Here is a 20,217-nt window from a genome sequence, read left to right as displayed (position 1 = left end):
GCAAAATAAACACTTGCTAAAAACATACAGCAAAACAAAACTGCTAGGCTTGAAGAATTATTTTTAAATTGGAGACAGACACTTAATTGCTGGTGTTTGACTTTCTGTGTTGCCAGATATTGAGTCTAGAAGTGTGAATAATGTGGGCTAGTGCCTTCTGCCTTGGAAATGCTCTGAAATTATTTATTCTTCTGGGTTTTGAGCCAGACAGCTGGTAAATAAAATTATATTTTCCATAGAATTTGGCAGACAGATGTGTGTAGATATTGATGGAGTCCTGCATTGATGGTTCACGTACCCAGGGTGGTGTTAATACCCCAGATGTATTTACCAGAATTAGTCACCATTGTTTAGATCTCTGCATAATTCCATCAGTTTTTATATTAAAAATACTGAGAGGATGCAGTTTTCTGTAGTACTCCACAGAAAATTATATAAAGCAAAGGTAATACTGGGAAAAAGGTAAAAAACTTGCAGTGAGCAGCAGAACCACAGGATCCAATCCAACATCTGCTGGCAGCACATCCACTTTATTTAACCTTCACACCAGGGCACAGCTCACCACAGAAACAGCATCCCATGGGAGCTTGGGAAGCTTCATCCTCGGGGGTGGAGATAGGAAGGACTGAATGTATAACTGCCAGTAGAATTCCACTCAGTGAAAGTGTCACAAACTGGAAAAATCCAATGGGAAGAGCAGTGAGGAAAAGATTATTCGAATTGGGATCTTTTGGCTGGGGACATTTAAGGCTTGGAGATTTTTAGGCTGTCCTTGAGAGGCTTGAGTCTATTAAATGTCTATTTAGGCATAATTATATAAAACCCCCCAGCCTGTGAAGTCTGTCTTAGCAACATCATGAGGCTTAAGTGGGAAAGTACAAAGTTTTCCTGAGAACTTGTAGTGCCTGAGTCATTTTTCATTGAAAATGAAGCATTTTCCCATGTCCCTGCTGAGGTTTGTAATTATTCTAATAAGGGACATTGTTACAGAAAAATCATAGCCCAGCTATCAAATCAAGGTTTTGCTATCAAATCAATTTCTGCGTATCTTGTGAGGAAAGTGTCCTGAAGAGGTGTTACAATATAAGGTCTGTTTTTTAAAATAAAGGTCCTGCTGTTTTTCATGCATTCTCTTCCCTCTAAAGGAATATTATGTATTTTCCCTCTCTAATATTATATATTTGCCGATAGGAATCTGCACTGGCTTTTAGTGCTTTGCTTGAGTAAAAAGAGATAATCTATCTCTTGATTATCCACAACATTAAAATCAACCTGAACATTAATATTTCCTACCTGACTTGGAAATATTCCAGCATGGCCAAATGGGTTAGAGTTGTGTTAATTATAATTCTGGTTTCAATATATAACAACATAATAATTTATATACATGAACAAACCTGGATGAAGAAAATGAACTGCCAGTCCTCAATGAAGCATTGTTTATATGTCCTATGGCAAGATTTAAGCAAACAATTTAAAATCACTGTGAAATTGGTCAGATTGTGTATTTTTATTGAAGAATCTGGAACCAGCTGTGATTTTAACAGTAGAACACAGATAAGCACTGGCACGTTGCACTTGTGAAGAGCTGTTGGAAAACTAAACTAACAAAAAGAGCCAGGAGGTGAATTTTTTTTTAAATGCTTACCAAAATTTTCAGTCTTTTTCTTTAAACTTTGGATGCTTATCCAGTAACTTTGCATAAATAAAACAAGTCAGTTACAATCCAATTCAGAATAGTCTAAACAGATGTGAAAAATCGTTTCAATTGGGGTAAATTGTTAAAACTAGATGTTTAACCTTTATATTTGTACGCGTTGCCTTGAATTAACTGTAAATTGATTTACCTAAGTAACTCATTCTTCCTTGAAGGTTCTGTCCGATTGAAAAAAATGACACTTGATTATTTATTCTATTTGGATTTCTTTGTTTCTCCCCAGATCTGTTGTTTACCAGCAGAGTTCCAAGGAGTCTGCCACGCTGCAGCTTTTCTTCACCCTGCAGCTGGACATCCAGTCGGACAAGATCCGCACCGTGCAGGATGCCTTGGAGAGCTTGGTGGCCAGAGAGTCTGTGCAGGGATACACCACAAAAACCAAGCAAGAGGTGTGATCTGTTCACTCCTTGTTCACAGCCAAGTGCTAAACTTTGAATTTAAAAGGGTTTTCACAGAGCTCTGGCTTTACACAGAGTTGTTGGAACACACTTTAACAAAAGAGGTGCAGATCTTTTCTAGAGTGTCCTGCAGCAGTGAAATGGCAGCTCTGAAACAGAGCCAGGCCTGTAAATAGCTGGGGTTTGTGTTGATGTGATAATTTATTAAGGATTTTAATGGAGAATATTCTAAATCAACAGGCTGTGCTGTGGTGAAGATACACAATATTATGTTCAATATCATAACTTACTGATTCCTGAGGATTGCCAGATGCTGTTAGTCAAGGAGCAGCTCCTCAGAGTAAATACTTCTTGATTTTACAAATAATACATTATAATAATAATTGCAATAGAAAAGTACTTGCAAGGAGGAGAAGCATGCCTTTGGTTTGGCAGTTTGAGAACTTGTGATAGAGGATAATAATTAAACCTCTCTCACTAAGGCCTTGCCTTGTTTGGGTAGTAGTAAAGGAATCTCTGGTGTGCAGGGATTGCTCACATGGGAGTTCCATGTGCACTGTTGGGAACTCTGGAATTGTAGGTGTTCCCTCTGACATTCGTGTCTGTAGTTCTCAAAGTCCTCCAGGTGAGAACAGGATTAGATAACAAAAGGATGGTTCATTTCCCTCAAAAAGCTAAAGATGAATAGCAGAAATTTGTTTACCTTGAGTATTCAGAACATACATTTCTCCAGTTGTTTTTTATGTGAAAGAAACATTAGCAGACTGATTATGATTTACCACAAAGATCTTGTTTTGCTTGCAATTCTTTTTTATTTTTTTACTGCAAATGGTTTAGAGTTTTTGACTGACAACCCAGTGCTGGGTTGGAAGAAATGAGTGTTTAAATTAGGTGCTGCGTGGTATTTCAGAGTTTGGATGGAAATACAAGCAGGCACAGTGTCTTCCAGATTTTTTTTTCAAAGGAAATTCAAGATGAAATAGTTGTTTTTGTATTAAAAATGTAGTAAAAACACTGAACATATTGTCTGTAGAACCTTGGAAAGAGATATTCCTTTTTCCCCATGAATTTATATTCAACAAGTAGATTCTAGCAGAATTGAGCCATGTATTGAAAAAGAATATGCTCATGGTTACCAATAAAGAGACTTTTTTTCAATTAAAAAATGGAGAAAAACCTTAAGCAGTTATTTTGAAAAATATTTTTATGTCTTCCTTTCTAGGAAGGCAAAACATTTTTGTTCTGAGCTCGACTCATTTTTGTTCTGAGCTCCTGGCAATTCTGAGCTCGGCTCCTGGTTTTCAGGCAGAAATCTTGTGGATTGTTTGGTTATAATTATATAAAAATCACTGTTTAGTAGAGAAAAATGTGGTCAGAACTCATGTTTTTCTCTTTGAATATACTGAGTTTTCCTTTAAAACAACATTAGGATTGAAGATTCAGTGGATTTTTAAATCGCAAACGAGTGTTTATCATAAATTAATACTGCAGTAATAACAAATCTGCAGAGTTTGGTCCTAGTGTATTTAAAATTAAACACTTATCCCTTATTTAAAGGAGGAATTTTGAGAAGGTAACAAAAGATGACAGGGTTTTTTTCCTCTGTGTGTGTGTTTCAGGTGGAGATCAGTCGAAGGCTCACCTTGGAAAAGCTGCCCCCTGTTCTCGTCCTACACCTCAAACGCTTCGTGTACGAGAAGACTGGTGGATGTCAGAAGCTGATCAAGAATATCGAGTACACTGTTGATCTGGAAATCAGCAAAGGTGAAAGATTTATGAACAGAATTTCCCTCTCTATCATAGGAAACATAATGCTGTGTTTCCTACAAGTGTCTGTGTTTTAATTTTCTCCCATGCAAGATTTTGTCTTCATCGTAGCCTGAAAATTTGATCGTTTGGGTAAATTTTTTGTGGATTTTTTTTTTTTTTTAATTATGAAAGATCTTAAAGCCTTTGGCACTTCCTAGACAATGGGTTGGCCAAATGAGAGCTTCCTCTGGATTTATGGAGTAAGGATATAGACTGCTGAGGGCAAATATGGGAAGTTATCCTCTTGGATCTATGTCCCTGTCTGTAGAAAACTGGTGCCAATATTGGATATTTCTATCGCAAATTTAATTCACAGAAGTGTCAAATTATTTTGGCTGCTGGAAGGAAACTGGTGTTTTATTGCAAATGCAGCCTGAAGGTAGACAATCTATAGTGCAGAGGTTAAACAAGGATCCTTTATTTAACAAGGTATCCTAGGAGATAGTGACTTTAAATAGTGTGAGATTGGAAATTGTCCAGCATCTGAAGCTTGCCAAAGTAATGCCTTCTGTTTTGTGCTGACAAATGGGACTATTAGCCAGCCAGTAGCTCAAACAGGAATAAATAAAATCAGTGTATACTCATATCTCAACTGAGATCTGCACCTTGTCAGGCAGTGCCCTTTTGTTTTACTTAATATTTTATTTTGCAGTTTTCCTTTAGGAATGTAAGCATGGCTTGGAATCTGAAATAGACTTTGTCGTTGTCTGACGTCAGAAATGAAAGGGGAAAAATGAAATAGTCTGGTCTTTTACTCTATCTTTTTTCCCCTTCATTTTTGGTGATATTTTTAAACCTTTTATAAACCACAACGTTCAGCAAACCTGCAAATTCACTCCCTTGATTACGAGTTATTAGAACCATGACCAGTCTTTAAAGGCTGCAGAAGAAATTTCAGTTAAACATTCTCCCTTGTGATAGTGTTGGTTTCTCTGAAAAACAGTTGATCCTCTTGATATGAAATTTCTAACGTGTGACACTTTCTCCTCCTCCAGAGCTGCTATCTCCTGGTGTGAAAAGTAAAATTTCAAAAGGCCAAAGAACCTACCGGCTCTTTGCAGGTATTTTATCTCTGTGGTCCCTCTATTGCAAGTGCAGGTTCTGCATATGGAATTAGAGAAATACTGGGTTACATGAAGTGTTTTCTTTTAAATTGCACTGAAGTAGCTTATGGCTGTGAAATTTCTGTGTTTAGTGGGGTTTGTTTAGAATTGGGAGATTTGGTTTGCTGGAGAAACACTGATTTATTTGGCCAAGGGCTGGAGTGCCAAGACAAGAGGAATGACTTTGCAGTGCCAGAGAGCAGGATTAGATCAGATATTGGAAGAAATCCTTCACTTGGAGGGTGGGGAGCTGCCTGCCATAAGGGTGGGGTGGGACACAGACACCTAAAGCAATTCTTTGGTTTTACACCCAAATCCCAGGGCCCTGTCCCAGTTTCCTTCACTTTTTCCAGACCTTAAGATTATTTGAGCCATACAAAGCCCAGATATTCATGCCACCCAAGCCTCTGGATGTCACCCCATTGGGATTGACATGGGCATTGACTGCAGGCAGCTGGAATATCCCATTTCCTACATCTCCTTGGGCAAACCAGTCCCAGTAACCATCAGCAATACCACCAGGGGAATATTTGGGATGGAGATTTGTCTCCTAGGATGAGTGGAGGGTGGGGAGACCCTAGCACAGGGTGCCTAGAGCAGTTGTGGCTGCCCCTGGATCCCTGGAAGTGTCCAAGGCCGGGTGGGACAGGGCTTGGAGCAATCTGAGATAGTGGAAGGTGTCCCATTGTGGGCCTGAGAGGTTTTTAGTCTGCTGGCATCTGCTAACGTTTTCCCAAGGAGAATTTTCTCAAAGATTTTTCTCAAAAGAATCTTGGTAAACAACTCTCCTTTTTCAGAACAGTCTTCCTCTAGGTGGTGTTTTGATGGTTTTCTCTGTTCAGGAATTGAACCCGGGTGGCGGCGCTGAGAGTGCTGAGTGTTAGCCACTACTGCATGTTTGGAGAAAAATCTTTCCTGAGAAATTATTCCTGGGGAAAAAGTTAGCAGCTGCTAGCAGGCTAAAAACCTCTCAGGCCCACATCTCATGGCAGGGGGTGGAATGGGGATGAGCTTTAAGATCCTTTCCAGTCCCAAACCAATCCATGATTCCATGTCCACCTGTGACTCTCCATGGCCCAGAACTGGGTGTGTCCCAAGGCAGGACATGGAACAAGCCGAGCTTTCAGATCTATTCCAATCCCAAACCATTCCATGTCCACTTGTGGACTCTCCATGACCCAGAACTGGGGTACCCAAGGCAGGACATGGAACAAGCTGAACTTCCAGATCTATTCCAGTCCCAAACCATTCCATGTCCACCTATGGACTCTCCATGGCCCAGAACTGGGTGTGTCCCAAGGCAGGACATGGAACAAGCTGAGCTTTCAGATCTATTCCAATCCCAAACCATTCCATGTCCACTTGTGGACGCTCCATGACCCAAAACTGGGGTACCCAAGGCAGGACATGGAACAAGCTGAGCTTTCAGATCTGTTCCAATCCCAAACCATTCCATGTCCACCTATGGACTCTCCATGGCCCAGAACTGGGTGTGTCCCAAGGCAGGACATGGTTGAAGCTGAGCTTTCAGATCTATTCCAATCCCAAACCATTCCATGTCCACTTGTGGACTCTCCATGACCCAAAGCTGGGGTACCCAAGGCAGGACACGGAACAAGCCGCCATCCCATAACCCGCACACCCCAAACCAAGGCAAACCCCAACCCCTGAGCCCCAGTGACAGCTCTGTGTGTCCCCACAGTGGTGTACCACCACGGCAACAGCGCGACGGGCGGGCACTACACGACGGACGTGTTCCAGATCGGGCTGAACGGGTGGCTGCGCATCGACGACCAGGCCGTCAGGGTCATCCACCACTCGCAGGTGGTGAAGGCGGCCCTGGAGCGCACAGCCTACCTCCTCTACTACCGCCAGGTGGACCTGCTCTGACCCGCCCCTACAGCGCCAACATCACTAACTTCTTCTCCTGGAAATGCTCTTCTGAGTGAATCTTCCCCCCCCCCCCCTCCCCTTTTTATTTTATTTTATTCTGTTTTGGTTTTGTTTTTTTATTTTTTTTTTCTCCCCTCCCTTAGCGACTATGGGATAGAGTGATAAAGGAAGCTGCCGTTTGTGCACAACGTGGTTTGTGTTTTGGCTTTTTTTTTTTTTTGACTTTTGCGGAATGGAAGCCTCGTGAATCACACACACACAGAGAAATAAAAAGAGAAAAAAAATATTGAAAAGAAATAAAGTTCATCTGAGTTAATGCTGAATCCTAAGATAATAAAAAAAGGGGGGATTTGCGTTAAATTCCCACTTTCTAATTGCGTAGTAGAAGAAAACCCTGCACCAGCAACAGAACTTGTAGATTTCTGTGAAAATGTTTTATCTTTACTTCAGTAAAAAAAGAAAAAAATTTAAAAAAAAAATTAAGAAAGCTCTCTCTGCTTCCCCAATAGTTTTTTGATAAGTGGTAAAATATGAGCCGATGTGTATGAGATGGAAATGGTCCTTTGTGCTTCAAAACATGTACAAACTGCAGAGTTGCTGGTTCCTGATAGGAAGACACATTTTAATAATTGTGCGATGAGAAACTGCTTAAGTACACATTGCAGATCAAATATTTGGAGTTAAGATGTTAGTCTATATAGATGGGTGATTGTAACTTTATTGCTATTAAGAAATTTCAAACTGCATTTATGCTTCTGTGTACATGAAATTAAGAAAATGGGCAAAATAATTAAGATTGATATTTCTTTAAGTCTGCTTTGTTTAATTTTGCTGTCTGCTCTCCTATAATGTTGAGTTCCTAATTGTACACAGTTTAGTGATACCTAGAAGTATAAAGTTGTCGCCCATCAATAAAAGTCACAAAGTTGGTTTAAGGTGTGTGTGTGGGTTTTGTTTTTCCTCAGGTGTGAATCTTACCCTTGGAAACACCAAAGGTTTCTGTGTAGCACTTCTCGAGGTGTAGGGAGCCTTCCCAAATGAAGTGGAGATGATTTTTCTTTGCTTTTACAACTCTTGGAAACTTGAGAAATGTTCCAGTTTTGCATTCAGGTGGAACTGAACTTGGAGGGGAGAGGGAAAGGGACGTGGCACTGAGGAGAGGGGATGGAATTTCTTCTGTGTCCTCCTGGAAACCTTGCACCGTTGTTTCTGAAGCAGATGATGTTTTGTTTGTCTCCAGCCAGCTGACATTGCCCTGGAGAACTTCTGGTAAAAATATTTCCCTCATCAGCTTCCTGTTGCTTTCTCTAAAAAACTCCTATATATTATTTAATTCTTTGATGACAGTGGTATGTCCTTATCTCCTCATTAGATGGTGGAAGCTCCCTGGTGTGTCTTGACTTTTCTGCCCTCTCCTGCTGTCCCACAGAGGAAGGAGTTTCCTGCCCAGAGCTCTGGCTGTAGGAAGGAGCATCCCAAACCCCATGGCTCTTTGGGATGGTCCTGCTCTGCTGAGAAAGTTTCATGATGCTCTGGCATCGTTTTGGATGTCCAAATGCATTGTTACGTTTTTGCTGCTGGTGCTTTGTTAGTATTTTCTGATTTACAGATGGTGACTGCTCATGATTTTGGTGACATTCCACCAACTCCAAAATTTTCTGTGCGAAGCTCACTTGGATTTTTGGCTGTTTTCCCTAAAACATCAGCTCCTGGAGCTGAGTGGTTTCCTCAGAAGGATTGGTGCTTCCAGGGCATCCCCGTGATGGGAATTGCCCTAGAGCCCCACAGGTGAGAACTTGAAATCTTGGAGGATTGGGAGCTTGTTCCAAAAAAGAAAGAAACTAGGTTTTAAACTTTCTGTTCTGTACTGATGATTATTCATCCTGTTTCTGGAACCTGGTTGAAGTGGTTTTCTGTACAGCAGAAATCTTGTTTTTAATTAGTCCTCTGCCTGTGGTGGGTATTTAATTAGCTCTATCTCCAGTGCATTGGGAAAAGTGCAGTTCTGATAGGGCAGGTTAACCGGAATAATCCAGAGAAAACTGCAGGTAACCAGTAATTAATATATTACTTAATAGAGGTTACATATGTTACTGTTTTAATGAGTCATTGCCAGTTTAAAAATCAAGTGTTGAAATTCTCTCAGTATGACTTGGAATTGTCTTGGTATCACTTAGAAGTGCATTTTGGCGTTTTTTTTTTTTCTACTGAGGATATTACAAATGTATTTGTCACTAAAGTCCTTCTGCAGTATATTAAAAGGATAATAAAGTGTGTGGCAACAGTGATGTGGACACACAGCCACAATTTTTTATTTTCTGTATTAACTCCTCCCACTGTTGCAAAACAAGGGGTTTGCAGCTTTTGATCATTTGCTCCATGTGCGATTTTGTAAAAGGAAAACCCCAACACCCACAATGATACACCGTAAATCCGGTGTTGTTTACTGAACTTTAAACCAGATTTTGAGATTTTTTTTTTTTTTTTTTTTTTTTTTTTTTTTTTTTTTTTTTAATGCACATTAAGACCTGAAGTTTTCAAAATGAGAAACTGGATGTGCAGGTCCAAAGGGCTGTGGGGAGAAAACCTTGTGCCATGAGCCAGACGTGCAGGGGAAGGGCTGGATGGGCTGGGGGAGGAGGATTATGAAAGCCACGAGGTGTTTGAGGCTGAGGGAAGGTGTTTTAAGGAGGAAACTGCTGTTTTCCACATTATCCTCTGGAGATGGTGTCCCTCAGGGCTGGGCTGGGCTGGGCCAGGTCTGGGGGGTGCAGCTCCAAGGATGGATCCTGAGCTGTCAGCAGAGAGTTTATTTTTGTAATTGTGCTCTAAATCTGCTGCTTTTCACTAGGAATGAAGAGCGAGCCTTGGACGTGCAGGGGATGTTCCCAGCATGGGGAAGATCTATGCAACTGGGGGTTTATTTTGAGGTGTCTTAATGACCCAAAGGATTTTTTTAAAAATCATTTATATATTGGTAAATAACCAGATGTAGTGGCTGTAGAGCTTGTGATAGGAATTCACCTTCTGCTTTGGGTTGAAACCTCCAAAGATGGGTGCTGGGTTAAGGGTCCTGAATTGTTCCAGTGTGCAGATGTGACCAGGGAATATCGGGAGCTGTGGGAACAAGCTGAGGGGTTTTCATGGAGTCTCAGACTGATTTGAGTTGGGAAGGACATTAAAACTCATCCCACCCCCTGCTATGGGCAGGGACACCTTCCACTTGTAGGCCAGTTTTTTCCTGTCCAAACTTGCCTTAGACTCCTCCAGGGATGGGGCAGCCACAGCTTCTCTGGACAACCTGTGCCCTCACCACCTTCATAGAGAAGGATTTTGGAGATTTCAGTTCACATTTGACTTGTACTTGGTGCAGTCAGCGGTGCCTCCTAAATTTTTTTAAATTGCTGCAGCTTGTGTCCTTATTTCATTGTTTTACATCAACTTATGTCACCAGTGAAACAGGACAGATTTATGGGGAGTTGTTTTCTTGCTCATCATCAGCTGATGAAGCATTTGGGGGAATGTTTAGTATGAGAAGGTGGAGAAGTTGCAGATGAACCTGGGTGCTCAGTCCAGGCTACCCCAAAACAGGAGAGCAGCAAGAAAGAACACCTAAAGGCTCACAGTGCCAGGCAATAATTGTGTTTGGGAATGAATCCATCAATGCCCAGCTTTCCCTCCTGCCATTTGGATCCCCATTCGAATCCTCATTTTTCCCTCTTTTCATTTGGATCCCATTATTAACATGAATGTTAATTCATCTGCTGGTGTAGCCTCTGGATTGCATTGTGGTCAAGAGAGGGGCATCTCCACCCTGCTGGAGTGATGGATGTGGCTGGAATTTCCTCCTCCCTCAGGTGACGACACAGCCCGGGCAGGAGGGGGATGTGAGCAGGCAGCAAACGGGAGCTGATTCCCCAAACCTGAGCGTGGCTGTGCCCGCCAGGAGCAGCTCAGGGGCTGCTGCTCCCCCCTGTGCTCTCGCTGTTGGTGACACAAATTCTGCAGGTTCCCTGCTGCCCCTGGGTTCTCTTCACCCTCTTCATCCCCTTGTGCTCCCTCTGCCCCCGGGCAGGAGTCAGAGCAGGGAATCCCCTGCAGCTCTGTGCCTCTCACCCTGCCCTGCTTTGGGGCCGTTCCTGCCGAGCTGTGTTTGGGGAGGAAATAAAGGGGCATTAATTCCAGTGGAGATCAAGACTCGCTGTCTGCCTGGTCAATTAGGAGGGCGCAGGGAAATCTGTGTCTCTTCCCCTTCATTGGCTAGTCCATTAAAAGCCTCTCTGCTAATATATACTTATATATACAGCCTGCTTTATGTGGCTTTTACCACATATGAAATGGAGACGTTATAATCAAGGCAGTAATAACGAGGAATGATTAAAAGTAACTTCTGATTGTTTTGGCTTTGGTGGAACATATGACCCCAAGCTGCTGACTCAAGACAAAATGAGGTGGGTCAAAATTCTTGTTCCAGGCTGTGCTCATCCCTGAGCACAACCAGGCCCTGTGTATGTCTTGTACAGTGAAACCAGCCTGGTGTACATTAAAAAAAAAAATAAATTAAAAAATCAAATCTTTGTAAAGCAGCCAGGTTGATGGAGCAATCAGACAGCCCAAACCATCCTACAGGGATTCATTTCCCATCGGGATATTTGCGGAGATTACAAAATACCAAATTCCTCTGAGGTCTGGAAATTATTTGTATGTTGGTATGTGAGATTTAAAATGAGTTAATTCAGCTTTATGGTAATTGGAGTGAGCAGCACCTTCTGAGGGCTGTGAGTCAGGGCTGGGGAGCTGCGTGGTTTCGGGGTGGCAGCCTGTGTGGGGGCACGAGGGTTCACTGTGTTTTGGGGTAAAATTCACTGTGTTTTGGGGAAATTCACTGTGTTTTGGGGAAATGAGGAATTTTGGGAGCTGCAGCATCTTTCAGCTGATTAAATAAGCCTACAGCAAACTCACTGATCCAGAGGGAACCATAAGGGCAAGGAAAAAATAAAAAGAGGATACAGTGAATTTACGGTAAAGCAGTGCAGAACCTTCTGTTAGCCCAGTTCTGGGTGGTCTTTGAATTGCCCACGTTGGTGTTAAAGTCGGAGCTTTTTTTTTGGGAACAAACTGCCCAAAGTGCACTGAACGGCTCCTGGCAGGGCAGAAGTGTCAGGTCCAACTGCTGGACCAGGTGTTGTTGGTTCCCATACCCAGTTTGTTTGGAAGTCGATAGAAACTCTTTGTAAATCCAGCTGAGAGTGTGGGCAGCGGGGCGAGCAGCCGGAGGGGCTGGGGCTGACTGGTGAGGACTGGCTGCCCATCTCAGCTGGAAATGGGCTGCGAGATACAACCCCAGGGATGACAGGCTGTTCCTTCTTGAAAAATTCTCAGGGGAATGGTGTCAGAGATGGAATCAGCCTTGGTGCTAACCCCAGAGGGTTCTTTGCTGTGCTCGGAGCAGTGGTGCTCTCCCAGCTGCCAATATTTGCTCCTCTGCTCCTGCTCTGTTGAACGAGTTTGATAAATGTCCCTCTGCTTTCTGAGCGCCTCTGAGTTTATCCAAACCTCTGGGAATAGCTTGTAAACTCCCTCCAGTAAACAGTAAATGAAAGTGGCTGGTGTTTTTGCCCGAAGAAATAAATATTGACTGGGTTAGAAGAATGGAAGGACTTTTTTTTTTTTTCCCCCAAGAACTTTGGAAAGAGGATAAGGCAGTGGATTTAGACAAATCACAGCTGCTTTTCTTGGCTGTGCCAGCCTCCCAAGAGATGGGTGCTCCCCTGGCTCCGTGCTGGGTGTGGTTGGTGTCCCTCCTCGGGGGACATCCCGGGGGGCTGCGGGATGGGCATCCCACGGGAATCCGGTGCCGGCGGCAGCGCAGAGGTGCCGTGACACGCTCCCGTTGTTACTCACCACAGCGGTTTGGGTTTCCCCTGTTTGTTTACTTCGAGAAAAAAGGAAGGAACTTTTCGCTTGTCTTTTTTTTTTTGCTCAATCGCTTCCTTTCAGGGTGAGTAAAAACCGCGGAGCTGGATGCCAAAGCTGCAGCTGTTGGGACATCGGCAGAGAGGTGAGTCCTGCGTGTTTCACCAACTCGCTGCATTCCCTGCTCCCTGCAGCTCCCGCTCTCGCAGCGGAGCAGCGGCGGAGCTTGGGGAATGTCAGCGCTGGGACAGCTTTGGCAGCAGCTACAGAGTGCCATTCATCTCCTGTTCCCGGCAGAAGTCCAGCTCTGGGGAAAAGGGAATGCCGTGGGGTTTACTGGAGGGGCTGGAGCTGGGAAATCAATTCTCTGTGAGGACCAGGAATGGCTGAGCAGTCAGCCGAGGGGACACAGCTGGTTTTGGTCCCTTACAGAGAAAATTCCTTTCTGGAATTCCCTGTCCCTCGCCCCCGGAGCCTCTCACCGGGGCGTGGCGGTGCCCGTCTGCGGGGAGGATTCCCCGTGCTCCCGGAATTCCCGGCTGCGAGTCCCGGAGCCGAGTGCTGGGGCCAGCACTTTTATAGGACAGCGGGCTGCCCTCCTCCGCCCTCCTCCTCCTCCCGCCTCGGGGAGGATGGTCCTGCTCCTCGGAGCCCCAATGACTGCCCTTGAGCTGCTGCTGCCATCCCAACCAACACCCCTCTCTCTCCTCGTGGTTTTCTTTTTTTTCCCCCTCTTTTCCCCTCCCTCTCCTTTTCGTTATTGCTCCACGCCCGTTGTCACAGGGATGATCCAGGGTTCTCCCCTCTGCCTGGAGAGCATAAATACCACTGGGGAGCTCTGTGAGACTGCACTTGGTCCGAGTTGCTGAGCCCAGACCTTGCACATCTCACACCTGAGGCTTATTCCATCCTTTTCCCCTTCCTTCCTCCTCGTTTAAGTATTTCAGATACGTTAATTTATTTTCCACAAGCAGGCTTGGAGGAGCTGTAATTACCTGGAGACTTGGAAGTACTCAGCAAGGTAAGTGTAAAGTTCTGTCCTGGCTTCTGAAATGTGGTTTTTGGGGTGGTGGGAGTGCAAGAAATAACTCTTTAAGGAGGCACAGTTTTAGTAACTTCTCCAAAAAGTTGCCTGGAAGGTATAAAATAGCACAATACTCTCTGAGCTTCCCTTGTGTGCACTCTGCAGAATTGAATGCAAGATTAACAAGCATTAATGTGGAATGAATGGGAGGAGCTTGCAAGTCCAGGAGTGGATTTCTGTGCAGGCAGAAAATATCCAAGGGATGCTGTTGCAGCCCCCAGGAGCTGATACCTAGAGGCACATTTGTGTGCTCCAGGCTGCCTGTGTTTGTGCTCCTGAGTCCTGTAGGAAAGGAATTTCAGCATCACCACGTGTGGTGTCTGTTAGTAGTGGGTTTTCCATGTGGTTTCACGTAGAATTTCACCCACTTGGGTTCTGTGGACTGAAATGGAAGATCCAGGTGTTTTGGGCTGTGGCCCTGAAGATGCTGAATCTGTGGTGTGTTCAGTGCAATGTGTCACTGTTGTCCTGTGTGTAGGAATTTGTCATCCTGCTTGTCTTTGGAAGCCACCACAGTTCTGCAAATATTGGGTTGTGTATATCCCAGGGAGAGAGATAACCTGGGGTTCAGTGCATCATGTTGTGGCTTCATCCCTGGATTTCTTTGATCCCAGGCTAACCCAGGCTAAAAGCTGATCTCAGGCTAACTCATCCTAGATCCCAGGCTAACTCAGGCCAGAAGCTGATCCCAGGCTCAGTTTAGAAACTGATCCCAGGCTAACTCCCCTCTGCTTTGCTGTTTTAAATGCTCTCCTGACATCCTGAGCTAACTTCGCATTTTCCTTCCCTGTCAGCTGGTGCCATGTGTAACTCCACAGGCTCTGGGATGTTTTAGCTGCAAATGTCACCCACAACCCAGGAGAAGGCACCCACTCCTGTGCTTCACCAGGGGGGCAGGCAAAGCTCAATGTCCCTAAGGAGTGAGGTGACATGGGGACATGAAGGCAGGATCAGCCTGCATGTGGCTTTAGCAGAGCCTCTGCCAGGCTTCAGCTGTGACCAGCTCTCCTGCTTTCAGTGCGAAGCAGACACCATCCATTAGCTGGGGAAATAGCTTTCTAAAAATAATCTTTCCCGAAGTCCAGTGCTGCACTTTAACTCCCTCAGACCCCCAGAAGAAGGCCTCCCATTTCTCCCCACTTTGGACAGCATACTTCACAGCATACTCAGGAGTCCTTTTCTGCTGACTCAGTGGTTTCTGATGGCTCCCAGATGTTCACCTGGCACCAGTGTCAAGGGCCTGGTGTGTTTAAAGGGAGGTTGTGCTCCTCTTGAACCGTTGAAATCAACAGCAGAGGCATCCTCAGCTGACTGTCAGCTGAGAATTTTCTGTGAATAATGTCAAACCCCAGCTCAAAGGCAATGTGATTTCAGCACTGCCCCAGCCCTGCAGGGCGCTGGGGCTGGGACACACATCCGAGTGTTCCTTCGCACCTGGGCACGAGGCTATTGAGAGACAGATGGATGGACATCTGAAATCCGTGAGAGCTTTCTGAAACGTGAGCATCTTCCAGCTGCTTCCAGTTAACCCGGCCTCGGAACTCTGTGCTCCCTGTCCCTCTCTGATCCCTTTATCCATCCTCGGGATGCCCAGGGGACTCTGTGCTCCCTGTCCCTCTCTGATCCCTTTATCCATCCTGGGGATGCCCAGGGGACTCTGTGCTCCCTGTCCCTCTCTGATCCCTTTATCCATCCTGGGGATGCTCAGCACTCCTCACCCCGAGCAGGAGCAGAGCAAGAGGCTCTCACACCCCGAGCGAAGCAGAAGATAAAGCCAAAGTGACCTAATTTTAAAGAGGTGCTGGTATCCTCCTGCTGGCGAGTGGGACCCAGGGAAGCACATCCCGAGGAATAATGCACCATCTGTTGTGAGGTTTCTGCTGCCTGGCCGAGCCAGACGCGCTGGCTTCGCCACGGAGCGAGGCAGCTCCTCTGGCTCTCAGATGCTGCAGCTGATTTTTATTTCTTTTTTTTTTTTTTTCTTTTTTTTTTTTTTTCTTTTTCAATCTGCCCTTTCTGCAAGTTCGATGTTTGCCTTAGATGGGTGGTGGATTTGGGCTCCTGTTTAGCAAAGGGCACCCGGCCAAACGAGGGGTGCAACGGGCTCCTCTGAGCGCCGGCTGTTCCTGCACGGAGAGCTGCCGGCGCTAAATGGCCACATTGTCAGTGGCCACGGCTCCGGCGGCTATTTTTAAACTCTCAGGGAAGTGCCTCAAAGTCGGAATTGTTCCCTGAATTTGGGTCAGACAGTCTACAAAAGCAACTGCTCTCCTTTTGCCTCCCCCTACCCCTCTGCAGCCGGGTTAGAAAGTCGGGCTCCTGCCCGGAGGGAAGAGGATGAGGTTAAAGGAGGGTTTGTCCCCGTGCCACCGAAGGTGTCCTGTCCTTCCAGGTGTGCCTGGAGCTGGGGACAAGGCTCGTGTGTTCGCCTGGCTCTGCGGAGCAGGAAATGATGAGGAGCTATTAGCTAAACTGAGCAAATGACATCCCGCATTGTTGTACCCAGGCAAAGGCTTAATGCGCTGCCTGGAGAGAGGCTGAGGGCAGCTGGTTTTCATCTGCCTGAACGCTCAGTCCAAGAAAGAAGCCTCAGACAGGGGCTCTGTGTCTTTTGTGCGGTCAGCCAATAAGTTTTCGGGAGCTCTCAGTGTTCTCGGAGTGTTTTTGGGGTCCCTGCCTGTGCAAATCCCCTGGTGCTTGGCACCGTCCTCCTCAGATGCTGCAGGGTGGGTTTTGGGAGCAGGGCGCTGGGGCTCTGTGCTCAAGCACAGCTTTTCCAGCTGGGAGTTAGATGGTTCTTCCCTGCTCTGGTTGGCTTCCAAATCATCTGGTCTCAGAGTGTCCAAATCCCGTGTCACTGGATGAAACTTCTCGAATAATTCCTGTTAATCTGGGGTTTGTTTCCTGCCGCGGCAGAGGAATGCTTTCAGCGTGGCTTTCAGCTGTGCTGTCAAAACCAGATCCCAGCCTCGTGTTGGAGACGGGGATGGGGAAGTTTTCTTCCAAAAACTATCCCTAAGAAGGGAGATCCGGTGTTGTCTGTAGAGACGCTTCTTTCCCCGGGTGGACTGATCCTGCTCCGGGGGCTCCGCTGGAGAGCCGTGTGTGCTGCACAGCCCTGCAGCAGCGCATCTCCCCTCCTGTGATCAGCTCCTGGTCCCAATAAATCCAGCCAAGCCGCTCGAGGATCCCCAGACGGATAAACTGGAGCACGGCGGGGTGGAAGCTCTTGGGAATGACAGGTGGAGCAGGAGCAGCGGGGGAGCAAAGGACAGGGATTAAACGAAGCTGTTCCAAGACCAAAGCGAGCCCCTCTCTCGCTGCTGACGCCATCCGAGTGCCTGGGGACACCGAATCTGGCCGGGGGAGGGCGGCTGCTGCTGCTCCATAACTCACATCCCTGGCCCCGCTCCCGCCCGCCGGGAAGCGTCAGCGAGAGCCCCGGTGCGTCACCGCCAGCGGGGACCGGGGCTGCTCGGCCCCGTGCTGACATTTCCCAGACGAGAATTGTCCACAGAGCCCGGCAGCTGCTCTGCTGCAGCCTCAGGAGCAGCTCTTGCTGCTGCCCGACCTCCTCACCCGGCTCGCTGTGCGGTTTATTTCTCCTTAAATTCAGAATAGAAAAGCGTTCTTTACCGGCTGCTCTTTGGTGGGGGGAGAAGTCCAAATGTCCCCCTGCCTGTGAAGGGATGGAGATGGGGTTACTCAGAGCTGCTGGGCATTGCAGGGTGGCAGTGAGGTGGAGAAGGCATCCTGCTGCGTGCCTGGGAATTGTTCACTCCCAAATCAGCATCAGTGGAATTCCCGGGTGGAACAAACGGAGTCCACGCCTCTCGTGGTGCTGGTTTTGTCTTTGGGGTGAGCAATAAGTTTAAGCACCATTCTTATCCAAGCTCAGCTCTGGGCTGTGTGACCTGGTTGTTTGGGAGACAAATGCACTGAGAGCTCCTGTAGCACTGCTCTGACTGCCTGTTTCTCCCCAAATTCCAGATCTGCACTGAGCCACGGGGGCCCCTGCACGAAAACCCACCATCACCTTCATCTCTGCTTCTGCTGGCAGCATGAATCCTGCCCTGCCTTGGATCATTCCTCTCGGATGTGTGCTGCTGCTGACCAGGACAGCTGAGTGCTTTATCTTGCCCAATTCCAGTCACCTGGAGAGCATCCTGAGTAAATATCAGGATGGGGGAGCTCACTCCAGGTCCAAGAGAGCCATTTTATTCTCAGACAGACAGGAGATACTGATGCTCCACAACAAACTGAGAGGTCAGGTGTATCCAGTAGCCTCCAACATGGAATACATGGTGAGTCTAGAGCCTGACACATCACTTTGTTACTTTCTTTTCTTCTTCCTAACTGTATTTAGATTTTCCTTGCTGTGCAAGAGGTGTAGTGATTTTCCTCTGAATTAGGTTTTTCTCAAGAGGTTTCCTGAAGCTTTTCATTCCAGAGTGAAGGATGCTTTAGCTCAGTGGCCTGTTTTGGTTGGAAGGGGCTGCTGGTGGGTCATGGAGTCCATCCTCTGCACAGTTTCAGGACTGGTTCCATTATTCATAAAGGAGCGTCTGGCCCAGCCCTGGATGCATCTCTGGTGATGGCAATTCCCCAGCCTGCCTCAGCAGGTTCTTCCATTACCTTCAAGTCATAAAAGCAGAGAATTTTCCCCAGTGTTTAACCCCTGCTCTCCCTGTGAAAGCTTTTAGACACTTGTGGGGACACCACAGTCTGCTCAGGGCATCTTCTGGTGGTTTTTTGGTTGCCAACCCCATGCTGGAGGTGGCACCTGCCCTCAGTCACTCACTGACCACCTGAGCTTAGCAATGTGAGCCAAACCTCCACGATGCTCCTGGGAATCTGCACAGGACCATAGGGAAATGGGGCCTGAGGAATGTGGCTCCATCTCCAAAGAATTTCAGTCACTGGGAATAGCTGGAAAGGCTTTGGGAGTTCCTGGGTGGAAGGGTCAGTGCTGTTGAGTTTTGTAGCTCAGGAAACCAAAATAAAAGTTTGGTCAATGTATTCTCCCACTTCAGAGGGAGAACTTAAAAGTTGGAGGAGTATGAAATACACCTTTGCCATCAACAATTCGTATGAATTTGGTTTTTTTCACCTGATGCCAGAGACCTTCCTTTGAGCTATTTTTGCCATGCCATCAAAATATTACGGGGCCACAGAATGATGTAGGCAAATAATTACTTTTTGTGTGCCTTTTCCCAGTGTGCAAATACAGTTCTGACCAAAAACTAGTCTGACTTCAGCCCCGTGCTCCTGCTGATGGATCAAATGACGGATGACTTGTTAAGACCGTGTTTAAAAGGGTAAAAGAAAAAAATGCACTTAAATGTAATACAAAATCCTTTGCCAGCTGTGCTGAAGTGAGGACTGCAAATGGAAAACTCTGCTTTTTGTGACTGCAGGGAGAAGGGAAGGAGAAAAGAGGGCAGGGCATGGTGAGGAAGGACAGCTGTCCCTCGGGCCGTCCACGCCAGCTGGGTTTTGATCCCATTTTGGCCAGAAATGTTGTGCCTTTCTAAGAACTGGGGATTGTATCCCTTTCTCAGCGTTATCCTACGGGGAAGTGCTGCCAGAAGAGGCAACTTGATGGATTTCCAGAGGGTAAACATAAAGCACAGCCAAGGTGTTTTGGTTGGCCGTGGGGCTGGCAGGACAGCCGAGCGTCCACGGCCCGGCCGCTGTTTGCACTTCTGTGTTTGCCTTTGCTCAGGGAGCTTTTCTAGTGGTTTTTAAGGGTGATTGAGGGCAAATGAATGGGCCTTATGTGCTCTGGAGAAAGGAGCTGAGTATGAGATGGTGCTACTTGGAAGGGCTATAATCAGCCTTTCATGTGCTCATGTTTACCCAGTATGACTTGGAAATGCCATGTATGTGCTGAACGGGAATTTCTCTTTAATCCTTTGTCCTGCAGAGGACATTTCTCATTTGGACTCGATTAAGAGCATGGTCTGTCTTTAGGACCATAGATAAACTCTCCTCCTTCCCTTTGGTGCCGGTGTGGAGCATCACTGGGAATGTGCTGGGATAACTTGTGGATGAGTAGGCAGAGCTTGTTCTTGGCCGTCGACCTCCAAACACTCCCTTGCGAAAATCCGTTCTCCCAGCTCCACATCTGGTGTCTTTAAGTGGTCTAAAAGGGAAAGAGGACCTAATATACTCCAGGAAAGGGACGTATTTAACCGCCACTGGATGAATGTCAGTTGTTGAACTTCATCAAGAACACAGTGAGTCCTGTGACTTACCTGGAGATCGAAAGAGTTGTTATATGCAAATGGGATAAAG

General features: G+C 46.2%; 2 protein-coding genes across 2 annotated transcripts in view; both read left to right on the top strand.

Annotated features, from left to right (window-relative positions):
• USP10 (ubiquitin specific peptidase 10) overlaps positions 1 to 7,855 on the top strand; it is a 46,599-nt gene extending 38,744 nt beyond the window's left edge. The window contains exons 11-14 of the mRNA XM_066327520.1: positions 1,941 to 2,106; positions 3,735 to 3,879; positions 4,920 to 4,985; positions 6,730 to 7,855. Coding sequence (XP_066183617.1) covers positions 1,941 to 2,106; positions 3,735 to 3,879; positions 4,920 to 4,985; positions 6,730 to 6,917 — 565 coding nt within the window. The 3' untranslated portion in view covers positions 6,918 to 7,855. The remainder of the gene's footprint in view (positions 1 to 1,940; positions 2,107 to 3,734; positions 3,880 to 4,919; positions 4,986 to 6,729) is intronic.
• A 5,706-nt stretch (positions 7,856 to 13,561) lies between these two features.
• CRISPLD2 (cysteine rich secretory protein LCCL domain containing 2) overlaps positions 13,562 to 20,217 on the top strand; it is a 29,783-nt gene continuing 23,127 nt past the window's right edge. The window contains exons 1-2 of the mRNA XM_066327519.1: positions 13,562 to 13,857; positions 17,911 to 18,224. Of these exons, the coding sequence (XP_066183616.1) occupies positions 17,982 to 18,224 (243 nt within the window). The 5' untranslated portion in view covers positions 13,562 to 13,857; positions 17,911 to 17,981. The remainder of the gene's footprint in view (positions 13,858 to 17,910; positions 18,225 to 20,217) is intronic.

The sequence above is a fragment of the Sylvia atricapilla genome, chromosome 12 (genome assembly GCF_009819655.1).
Source record: "Sylvia atricapilla isolate bSylAtr1 chromosome 12, bSylAtr1.pri, whole genome shotgun sequence".
In the NCBI taxonomy this organism is placed as follows: Eukaryota; Metazoa; Chordata; class Aves; order Passeriformes; family Sylviidae; genus Sylvia; species Sylvia atricapilla.
The sequence above is the reverse complement of the archived record's forward strand: the minus strand, read 5'-3'. Positions and strand labels throughout refer to the sequence as shown.